We start from the raw sequence: 12,140 nt of genomic DNA, 5'->3' as shown, positions 1-12,140 counted from the left end.
ATAGTTACAGTATTTTTGTTTTATGAAACTATTTCGAACAAAAGGAAGAAACAATGTTACAATGACTATTCACTGCTGCTTATCCTCTACTGAACAATTACCTGTCTTGCTTCTTTAGTCCTGCTCCTTCTCCCTCAGGGTGCCAGCCCCACCTCCTTCCTTTTTGTCTGTCTGTTCTTCTGTTGTTACTGAGACTTCTGCATCTTTTCTTTTTTGGATGTAGATACTATTTATGTCTTCAGCTTCGGCAGGACATTGTTGCTGGACGTCTGCCCTGTTCCTTTGCAACTTTAGCTCTACTTGGGTCTTACACCATCCAGTCTGAGCTGGGAGACTATGACCCAGAACTCCATGGCGTGGATTATGTCAGTGATTTTAAACTGGCTCCAAATCAGACCAAGGAACTTGAAGAGAAGGTCATGGAATTGCATAAATCATACAGGTGAACTTGTCTCCAGATATTCTGTATTTATTTTGGCCTTGATTTTTGATCCTTGACATGTTGTTGATTCATTGTTTGCCACAGGAAGAGTCACCCTGAGTTTATTTCCCCTTATTGTTTAACTTTGGGAGAGTCATTCAAGCCCTCTGAACCTCAGTTTTCTTATCAGAGTAATGGATTTTTTTTTTGTTTCTGTTTAAGTTTTTGTTTTATTGTTTCTAAGCTTATTGAAATTTGTTTTTGTTAGACATTGTAATGGTCATTGCATTGTAGGGTAAAAACTAAATGAGATAATATGTGTTTTGTGGGAGTTACTTAGCATAAGAATTTACACACAGTAGATGCTCAGTAAATTGCTATTATTGCCTTAATTCCAGGTTTTAAATGTATACTATGTTAGGTGCCTTAAGATTTTGAGAATGGGATTCTAACTTGGGTTCTGTGCACACAGCGATTCAGAGGTCATAGTACTCTAGAACGTATTTTGAAAGTCTTCATCAGATTCACCGACTTTACTGCATTTTATGAAAATAATTAGTAACATTGGGAGGGGCCACAACACAATCAAGAGCAAGGCTTATTAGCCTTTGTTTGAGGCAGGTTGCCTGTGTCTTGTCCTGGCCCCATGAACTTAGTTAGATAATGCATTTAAAATAGTGTCTGATTGAGATTATTACCTTAGAAGAAATGAGGTGATGGATAAGTTCAGAAAAGAAAACGTGTGTAACATATAATATAATCTTGCCATGTCACTATGGTGACGCCAATCGTATTTCTTCCTCCGTATAGTCATGTTTTTATATTTAGCTTTATGTATATGAGTACACTATAGCTGTCTTCAGACACACCAGAAGAGGGTACTGGATCTCATTACAGATGGTTGTGAGCCACCATGTGGTTGCTGGGAATTGAACTCAGGGCCTCTGGAAGAGCAGTCAGTGCTCTTAACCGCTGAGCCATCTCTCCAGCCCCCCTATGTTTTTTTATTTGAATGACTTACTGTAGCTAAATTTCACAAGCTGCTTTAGTCTGATCTGGCATTGGTTTACACTGAGTTACCCAGCTCTGATGGGATCAGTGTGTCTAATTAGAACTACCAGAGGTTATTTATAAAAAGCTTTTGTAGGGGTATTTGTTTTATTTTATGTGTATGAATGTTTTGCTTGCATATATGTATGTGTACTATGTGCGTGTCTTATGTCCTTGGAGGTCAGCAGAGGGTTCTGGGTCATCTAGAACTGGACTTACAGAGTGCTATAAGCTACCGTTGGTGCTGAGAATTAAGCCTGGGTCCACTGCAAGAGCAACAAGTGCGCTATCATCTGCTGATATATCTATTCATCTCTTAACATTTACTTTTTACAGTTGGTCTTATGTGTCCTAAGGTATCAGTGTGTGAGACCACTCAATACCTTTTAGTGTGTTGATGATTTTAACTTAATGATATTGCATTGTGTTTGAGTAAACTTTTAGTATTTATATTCTTATTTTAAAATTTTATGTGTGCATACACATATAAATCCAAAGCAAGTGCTAAAAAGAAATAGTAAATTTAAATAATTTGATTTCATAGAACATCCCAATGGTGAAGGTTGGGAATGTAGCTTAGTCGGTGGGTACTTCCCTTGCTTGCACAAAGTCCTGGATTTGGTCACCAGTGCCCATGGAGATAAGTTCAGCACTGGGGAGGTGAGGGCCGGAGAATCTGAAGTTTTCAAGGTTATGCTTACGTACATACAGAAGTAAGAGACAGCCTGGTACATGAGATTCTCTTTTTTTAAAAAATGGAAAGAAGTTAGAATTGGAGGGGAGTATTATTTTCTAATAATTTAAAAATCTCTACTAGTTGTATAAGCATTTGATAACGAGTAAAATAGAAAAAGTACTGTATTAGTGCCATGAAACTGAACAGAAGCGAATAGTGGTGTCCAATATACAACTGACACTTTCTGATGACACCTCCCCTGCCCCAAGTCAGGGTTTCTCTGTGTAGCCCTGGCTGGCCTAGAACTCAGAGATTCACATGCCTCTGCCTCCCCAGTGCTGAGATTAAAAGTGAGTCTCCCCACCACCCAGCTTCTGATGACACTGAATAGTTATTCAGTCACAGTAGAGTTCTGCTTTGGAAGGCTTTGTAAAGTCTTTCATCTAATGCTTGACTCTTGCTTCTCAAGATCTCAAGAGATCTCTGAGCTCAGAATCATTTCCCTGTGTCAGAGCAGGTGAAGTGAAAATTAAGGCACAAAACTGTACTAGTAGCCACATTCTTCACCAGTATGCAAAGCAAGTACCCATAACCCCAGCACTGGGAAGTGGAGACAGGAGGATCCCCACGATCAGTCAGGAAGCTCCAGGTTCAGTGAAGAGACCCAGCCTCAAAAAGTAAGGTGGAGAGCATAAAAGGGGTCACTTGTATCTTCACGTGTGAGCATCAGTGTACTCGTGCAAACAAACACACAGACACGTGTAAATTGAAAATAAACAAAAAGGTCGATTCATTTAAGAATTTTCTTTCAGGGACCTGTGAGATGGTTCAGTGGGCAAAAATATTTGCTACCAAACTAGATAAACCTGACTTCAGTCCCCAGAGCCCATGTGGTAGAAGGAGATGACCAATTCCTGCGAGTTGTCCTCTGACCCCCATATGTGTGCTCTGGCATACATTTATGTAAACAATTGGATTAAAACGAAACAGAAAATAACCTCCCTCCCTCGCTCTGTCCCCCACCCTGCCTTCCTTTTATATTCTTCACCAGTATGCATCTGCAGTCTTGATCCTCCTGCCTCCACCTTCTCAGTGTAGGCATTATGAGCACACCACCAATGCCCAGCTGAAATTAGTAGTGTGTTTAATGAATGTGGTTTAAAAAAAATGTGCTATACGCTGCAGTGTGCCAGAATTTGGATGGATTAACTCAGCCAATGAGTATATGAAATATATAATCTTTTAAAATAATGCTGGCCAGGTGAGGCGATCCTTTAGTCCCAGCATAGGAGGTAGAGCCAGACAGATCTCTGAGTCTGAGATCATCCTGGTCTACAGAACCAGTTTCAGGACAGCTGGAGCTACATGGAGAAACCCTTGTCTTAAATAAATAAAATAATACACAAGTAAAAAGATCCACTAAAAGTACTAGGCAGACTACTTGTGTTCAATGTGTAATTCAACAGCACAGACATTTCATTGACTTGTTTTTATATTTCACATTTCATTGCTCTTTAAAAAAACTGCTCTTAGACTGGAGATAGCTCAGTCAGTTAAGTACTTTAAGCATGAGGACCCAAGGTCAAGCCCTGAAGCTTGATCATTCTGTAGCAACTCTCTGAGCTTGGAGAACGGGGTTTGAGAATTATAAGGCAGTATGTGTCAGGGCTAATTTCCTGGTTTTGACACAATGTAGGATGATCTTATTTGTAGGAAGTATATACAAATGTATTGGGAACTTGGGGTTATAGATTGGCAATTTACCACGGCTTGGAGGAGAATCATTTGCATTATATAAGAATTCTAATTGTTTCTGGGCACAGTGGCATTCCTTTACTTCCAGCACTCAGGAAGGCAGAGGCAGGTGGATCTCTGAGCTTTAGGCCAGCCTGGGTACATAGAGAAACCCTGTCTCAAAACAGACAACAAACAAAATAAAACACCTCCCCCAAACAAGCCATCATTGTTTAAAACAATCCAAAGTAACATAAAAAGCATCAAACTTCAAGAATCAATAGTATTAAGAATGAAGGTTTGAGCATCTCTTTTTACATCCTCTGAAGCACACTTACCTAGATATGTAATATGAATATATATATATTCAAATTGATGTCCCTTAAGGTTGAAGAATGAATACGGGGAAAACATTTTAATTGTGTGTGTGTGATGCATGAAGATACAAGAGTGTGTGGAACCTGGAGAGTAACATGGATGTCCTCTATTTTTCTACCTTATCACACGCGTGCGAATGTGTGTGTGTGTGTGTGTGTGTGTGTGTTTAAGATGCCTTTGTGTGGGCATCTTGTGACTTCCTTCATCATCTCCCACTTTGTTCCTTTGAGGAACAGAGGTCTCTCACTGAGTCTACGGCTCATATTTCTTTTAACTGGGCTGGCAGGCAGCAAGCCCCAACAAGCCTCCCGCCTCTGCCCCACTCAGTACTGGGGTTATGGGTATGAGTGGAATGACCTCTTGCTTTTCTTTACATGTGTGCTTAGATCTGAGCTCTGGTCTTCATGCTTGCCCAGTAAATACTTGTAACCACTGCGCCATATCTGCAAGTTTCTCCAGCATTCGGCCTTATTTTTTGAGTCAGGCTGTCTCACTGAATCTGGAGCTCACTGGTTGGCTACAGTAACTGTCAGGAAGACTGGGATCCTCCTTTCTCTGACTCTTCAGCACGGGCATTATAAGCATCCACTGCCATGCCTGGCTTTTTCTGAAGGTGCAGGGAATTTGAGTTTATGTCCAGATGCTTGTACAACAAGCAATGAGTCATCTCCCCGGCCCTTGGAGAAGGCCCCTGTTCTATGTTTTATTTAATGCTTTTAAATTGTGCTTGAATTTAAGTGAGCTACCACCCCTCCACACCCTCATCCTCATGGCATGGCCTTGCTTGGCTTGGACCACAAGCTGACCTTGAGCTCATGGAGATGCACCTCCCTTTTCTCATGAGGGTAGGGGTTGAGACAGCATCTCATGTATCCTAAGGCTTTCCTCCTGTTCCCATCTCCCAAGTTCTAGAATTACAGTTGTGTGCCACTATGGCTATCTCCACATTAGTTTTTGTAATTTTGTTTTATGACCCGTGTGTAGATGGACCACTGAACTATTAGAAAACTAAAATTTCAATAGTAATAAACATTTATAGTTTACAAAGCAGTTTCACAACCATTTTCTAGTTTGATCTTGATAATCACATTTCATGTATTCACTAAAAAGCCACAAATGCTCATTGTTTTTCATATGATGTACAAATAGATGTTATTATGATTCTCACCTCATAGGGGAGGCTAAAGGAGATGTAGATGTGACTCTAGAGGCAGGAATCAGGGTTCTGGTCCACAGAATGTGACTTGAACCTGCTGCCTCTTACTGATTTCTAACCTGCCGGTGATCTGGACCTGTTTATCAACATAAGAGTAGGAACATCAAAAAACATAAAATAACTAAAAATAACCTTACTAGAGAGATATACATAATTGTGAAAATTGCCGATCAGTCTCCTCACCCCCCTTTGCTTTCATTTCAATTAATAAATTAAGTGAGATGCTGTAGAACTGGTGAAACATTTATTCCCGAAAGCTGATAGGATTGCTTTTCTCCTTTTGGTGGTTATTGTTCCAAGAAATCCTTTGTTCTTTTTAATGAGGGTAAAGACAGATGGGTTTGGCAGAGCCTCTCCGCTGTTCCGTGAAGAGACCCCTGCTGCTTGTATGGCTCCAGGCAGTCTTGGGGGAAAGTTGCTAGTAGCTGTATTTTTCCTTGGGGATCTGCCGCCTTGTTACTGTGAACTGTCGTAAATTGGTCCAAACTGTGCAGCAGTGTAAGTGATGTCATTGTCTTGAAAGCTAACTGAACAGCTCTAGAACATTATTCCAAAGAGAAGAAACTTACAAAGACGGGCACAGTGGATGTTTAGACAGTGAGACTGGCTGTTTTCAAACAACTCTAATTCATTATCTGCCTGGCAGTGAAGACATCTTAATAACAGAAAGCAGTCCTATTTTCAGTGTGCTTCTATTAGCCAATTTATCTGTTGAGATCAGTGGGCAGGACCCCATCTGTTACCAGAAAGTTGCTTTTCATCAAATCTGCCCCCAACAAGCGTCCCAGTTAAGTACCATCAGCTGCCCTCCGGTTTAATTTCCATAATAACTCAATTCAGGGTCTAGAGAAGAAAAGGCCGCTAAGAGGACCTTGTAAATTGTACTGAAGATTTAATTTGGTCATTACTTTGGCAAGAAAATTAGTAGGAGGGGCTCATGAAAAAGGCTAAAGAGGCGTGCATAACTCTTGCTGGGTGAGTTAGCTTGAAGAAATGGTTGGATTGAGAGCTTGCTCTCCTGGTAGCTTTTTGGAGTCTTCTGTTTGTTTCTTTGTTTTAAATTTTGTTTTCTAAGTCAGAAGATTCTCATCTTGTAATTATATTGAGGACTCAAAAATGTGTGTGTGTGTGTGTGTGTGTGTGCGCGCATGCACGCCCATATAAACTACAATGACTATTCTGTTGTTATTACCATAAATTCTTCTGCAGTAGTACTGAATTTTCAGTTTTTATTCTGTCAAAGGTCTATGACTCCAGCTCAGGCTGACTTGGAATTTCTTGAGAACGCCAAAAAGTTGTCCATGTATGGAGTTGATCTTCATAAAGCAAAGGTAATGATTGCTTTGACCTTTGTTAACGTGTATGGATATGGTCATGACACAGACCTGTTACTGTATATGGTACACTTGCTTTTACCTTATATATCTCTTAACAATGTCTATTTATAGTATTATATTTATTTAGTTAGTTTTTGGGGGGGATTGTTTGTTTGTTTGTATTTTTTGAGACAAGGTTTTTCTGTGTAGCTCCTTACCATCCTGGAACTCACTCTGTAGACCAGTAGGCCTTGAACTCAGGGGTTCACCTGCCTCTGCTTCCTGAGTGCTGGATCAAATACCACTACCTCCTGGCTATTTATGGTATTTAAATCTTTCCTGAGAAACAATACTTGGCATGGTGGAACATGCCTGTAATCTCAGCTCTAGATGACAGAAGGGAGGCAAGAGGGCCTTGAGTTCAAAGGTAGTCTGGTTGTAGAGATGTCCAGTGGTTACCCACATTGGCCGCTATACTCTTCCAGAGAACAGCCTTGGCTGTGATTCTCACACAGCAGCCCACACCATCAGTAGTTCCAGAAGATCGGATGCTTTCTTCTGGTGTTCCTGGGTACTGCAAGCACGTCCTGCAGAGACATCCGTCAGACAAAACACCCATAGATACAAAATCTAAAAGCTGAAACCTAGCCTGGGCTACATAGCAAGACCTCCTCAATGGGGGCAAAAGAAAAGAAGGGAGGAGAAAGACAGGAAAGAAGCAAAGGACTATGAGAGAAGAAGGAGGGAGGGAGCTGGGTGTGGCAGATTGCTCCTGTAATATCAGATCTCTGGAGGCAAGGGGATTGTTTGAGACAAGCCTGGGCTACAGAGAAAAAAAAAAGAGTCAAATTCTTTTGTTTTTGTTTTCAGACAGAACCTTACTATATATATATTATGTAGCCCTGGCCTGCCTATAACTTGCTATGTAGACCATGGTGGTCTTGACCTTAGAGAAATTCATCTGTCTGGATTCCAGGTGCTAGGTTTACAGGCCTGTGCCATCATACCTAGCTTGAATTGATATTTTTTCTTTTTTTAAAAAAAATTCTAGGTATCAATCTGATTATCCCTTACCACTTTCACTATCAAAATTTTGCAACCAAAACATTGTAAGGGTAAAAATATGAATATCTAGAGAAAAAATAAAATGTATTCTCTAAAATGAAGTTACATTTGAAAATGCAGAGAGGCTGCATGGGGCGGTTCAGCTTCACGGGGAGCTGAAATATGCAGACGGCAGAGCTCTGCCCAGATGTAGAGGCTGACTCGAAAGAGGCTCTAGCTTCCAATATAATGACCATTCCAAATGATGCTAATGATGCTTGAATCAGAACCATTCCCCAAGGCCAGTGATTCTAAGTGTGGTCTCTGAGTCAGTGGCATTTAGCACCACCTAGAAACTTGTTAGATATAAATATTTCAGGTCTCTCCCAGAGTTAATAATCAAGTGGGTAGAAGCTCAGGAGTCTGCGTGACAAGCTCTCTGAGTGACTCATGTGCACTGGATAAGCCATAGCTCTTTTGAGAACTACTTACTGGTTTAGGAAACCAGAAGCATGAGCTTTAACCACACACCTACCTACTTAATGCAAGTTGCTTGGCTACTAAATGGCTAGGAGTGCTGGAAAGATTGCAGGGGATGGTCCCAGGCTCATTTAGAGGAGCCTGACTGGTATCTGTGATGTAGACAGAACTGCGTCCAGTAAGAAATAAGGGAGTGAAGAGACACTTAGCACAAAGGGGAAATGGGACTAGAGACGGTAGAACGCTTGCCTAGCAACACAATCACTGGATGTGTTGGTGCACACCTATAACCCCAGCCCTTGGGAAGAAGAGGCGGGAGGATCAGAAGATGAGTATCATTCCTGGGAATTCAGGATAGCGTGGGATGCATAAGAATCTGTTTCAAGTAAATAAAAGTTTAAAACTGAAGAGAGTTCATAGAGTTCAGGCATAAACTCAGAGTTAGAAAAATTATATGAAAACCATGTTTTAGCTCAGTATGACAAGTTGTTCAGTAGAATTCCTCAAAGATGTGAGGAGCTTATCTCAGATGATGAACCAACTCTTTTGATCTTATTTATTCCTGAATACTCAGAAAAATCACTTGGTAGAAATTTAGAAACAGACATTCAAGCATCTGGTCTCTCTTGGACCTGTGGATGATTTTCAGGATTCTCCTTGCCTGCATGTCTTATGAGTCCACGTTTAGGCTCTGTTCATTGTAGTAAAGTTTCATTGCACACTCCCGGCTTTCTGGAGCTGTCGCTGTGCTCTGAACTGTTCTGCACTGGACAGCGGCTCTCAGGACCCTCAGAGCCTTGGCTCAGGAGCACTTCCAGGTCAAGTCTGTTCAGTTTGCGTCTCGTCTCACAGTGCATGGAGCCAGATAGCATGTGCTTTTTCAAAGTGCTTCAAAACAAAGTGTTCCTCCAAATGTCAGCAAAAGAAAAAGGAAGCAGACAAGCTGGTCCAGTGGGTAAAGGCACCGGGTGTGACTTATCTCTGTGATTCTTGTATATAACGCATAATAATTTTCTCTATAGTCATTTTTAGGAAAAAGTAGTCAGGAAACATTTAATTTTGGAAGCATTTGGGTTTGTAACCAGATAAATAGTCATATGATTAATTCAGGTGCAGTCTGCTTCTCTTAAATTATGTGGCGATTAATATTTTAATACTTTCTTAATAATTATGCACATTAATATAAATGCCATTTGCTTTAGTGTAGTCTTTCCAGGCTTGGGGATAGTACTTATAATTTAGTATATTTAACATCAATTTTTTTTTACCGTCAGATCTCTTATGGTAAATTCATACAATAATAAACATATACATGTCACAGTTGATGTGTGGAGATCAGAGGACAGCGTGGGAGTTTTTTTACTCCAGCCATGTAGATTCTGGGGACTTAGTTCAGGGTGTAGGCTTGATAGCAAACACCCTTATCTGCTGGGCCATCTTGCTGCCTAAAAGTGGTAACTCAGACCTTGATGCCTAGCTGGATTACTGAGACTGTCTCCAGATGTACACATGATACTCCAGTGGATAATGGCTGTTTTACGTTTTGTTTTTATTGTATATTTCGAAACTGATTCTGGTTGTTGACCTCTTTAGATTATTTAATAATAGCTAATAATGTGTTCAACGCTTTGCTTCTCTTTTTCAGGACTTGGAGGGAGTGGACATCATCCTAGGTGTCTGCTCTAGTGGCCTTTTGGTTTACAAAGATAAGTTGAGAATTAACCGTTTTCCTTGGCCCAAAGTGCTAAAGATTTCTTACAAACGTAGCAGCTTTTTCATCAAGATCCGACCTGGAGAGGTATGTAACTTAAGTCCCCCCCTGCCCCTGCCCAAACCAAACATGGACAGAAACATCCCTTCTAGCTGGGCATGGGGGACCGTTTCAAGTTCAGGGTTAGCCTGAGTTACATAGGAAAACCCTGTCATCTAAAAAGTCCTCATGCAGCGAATCCTAGCGCTTGTGAGACAGAGAAAGTCTGGCCACATGAGAACTGTCTCTTAACACCTACAAAACGAAAGTAAACAAACAAACCAACTCCACAAATTGGTGGTCAAATTTTAAGATATACTCGTATAATTTTAGCTTTTATATAAAGAAGGTATCATGGTACAACAGAAAATTAGTTGTTTAAATAGGAGTTATTTTTTTTTGTTATTGTTTTGTTTTTTACAGAAGTCTGTTTTTGTAGCTTTCACTGTCCTGGAGATTTATTTAAGAGAGAGAGAGAGTTAGTTGCATGTGTTGTGTCTATGTTGTATGTGTTGTGTGTGTATTGCATGTGTTGTGTATTGTGTATGTTGTGTTATTTGTGTGTGTTGTATATATGTGTTATGTGTTGTGTGTGTGTTGTGTATGTATGTGTTTGTGTGTTGGGGGGTGCTATGTCTCTGGCTGTGTGCATGTGAGTATAGGTTGCTCAGGAGCTGAGAGACATTGACTCCCCTGGAAACGGAGTATTTTTACTGTCAGATCTCTTCTGGTAACTTTATACAGTAATGAACATATACATGTCACAGTGGGTGTGTGGTGATCTGAGGACAGCGTGGAGTTTTTCATTCCGCCATATTCTTTCTTGGGATTGACATAGGTGGTGGGAACTGAACTTAGGTCCTGTACAAGACTGTGTGTACTTTTAGCCACTGAGTTCTTTCCAGTCAGGGATACGTTTTTAAAAACTCTAAATTCTTCTCTGCCACTTCCTAGAGAAGTGGGTCTGGAAAGATCAGAAGCTAAGCATCCTTACATTCAAGTATAGTAACTTTTCTATCCCAGAGAAGCCCAGGCTGATGGAAGGTGGCTTTGTGTGTGTGTGTGTCGCCATCTGCTGGTCAGAAGTAGCACTGTCTCAGCCTGGAAATGCTGATGTGCCTTGAAGCACTGCTTCATTCCATAGTCATGTGCTCCTGCAAGCACCATCAGTATCTTCCCTCCCAGTTTCAAATCCATGACTCTTAAGAAGAAAGGCTTTGAGTCAGGGTCTTAGTGTGTAGCTCTAGCTGTCCCGGAAATCAAGTTCTGCTTGCCCTGTCTCTAGTGCTGACATTAAAAGCATGCACCCCCACAAGATGTTTTTTTTAAATAGGTTGTTTGTGCCAGTGACTATTCTAGGGGCTAGAAATATAACAGTAAGTAAAAGAATGCTGTTCTTCAACGAGCCTGCATATTTTAACATAGGAAGGCAGAAAGAACTACATACACAGAAATATTAATAAATGTATGGGAAGTCCTTGGCTTGAGGTCTCAACTATCCAGTATATAGTGAAAAACTCACAGTTCTTTCTCACCAGTTGAGAACAGCAGGGTTCTAAGAAGTGGGGTGCTCTGACCAGGGAGAGGACTCTGCCATTCCTTCGCTCAGTAAACAGATCACTTCTTTGACCTCAGTTTCTCCATATGTAAAATTATAATTGTATGTAGTCAGACTGTTGCTGGCAGTAAGAGCATTCAAAGCGAACCTGCTTCCTTTTCCATCTTACAAAGTGTGCTCAATGTAGAAACAGAGCCAGACCAAAGGCAGTGCCGGGAGAGAGCTTGTAATCACTCCAGGACAAGGAAATACGTCCCAGAGACTTACTGTACAGCATGGTGACTAGGTTACAAGAATATTGCTGAGAGGGACGCCAGCATGTGTCAGGCTGGGGTTTAATCTTCAGCACTGACTCTCTAAGAGTCACTAAGAGAATAAGTTTTAAGTATTATTAAAAGACTCGTGAGTTTGTCCGTAGGCCAGGCAGCTTCATTTGGTTATTCTGCAATGTATGTGTTGCAGTAAATATTTTTTTAAAAGGAGGGCTTATCTCTATATCAGCCCTGTGGTCTCACTC

General features: G+C 40.8%; 1 protein-coding gene across 14 annotated transcripts in view; it reads left to right on the top strand.

The window, feature by feature from the left end:
* Positions 1-12,140, top strand: part of EPB41 (erythrocyte membrane protein band 4.1) — a 145,036-nt gene that overhangs the window by 84,394 nt on the left and 48,502 nt on the right. For all 14 annotated transcript variants that reach the window (XM_080921123.1, XM_080921122.1, XM_080921119.1 and 11 more), the window contains exons 7-9: positions 224-442; positions 6,719-6,806; positions 9,961-10,113. In XM_080921123.1, coding sequence (XP_080777249.1) covers positions 224-442; positions 6,719-6,806; positions 9,961-10,113 — 460 coding nt within the window. The remainder of the gene's footprint in view (positions 1-223; positions 443-6,718; positions 6,807-9,960; positions 10,114-12,140) is intronic.

The sequence above is a fragment of the Micromys minutus genome, assembly GCF_963924665.1.
Source record: "Micromys minutus genome assembly, chromosome: 9".
NCBI classification, from domain to species: domain Eukaryota; kingdom Metazoa; phylum Chordata; class Mammalia; order Rodentia; family Muridae; genus Micromys; species Micromys minutus.
This window is presented reverse-complemented; position numbering and strand designations above follow the sequence as displayed.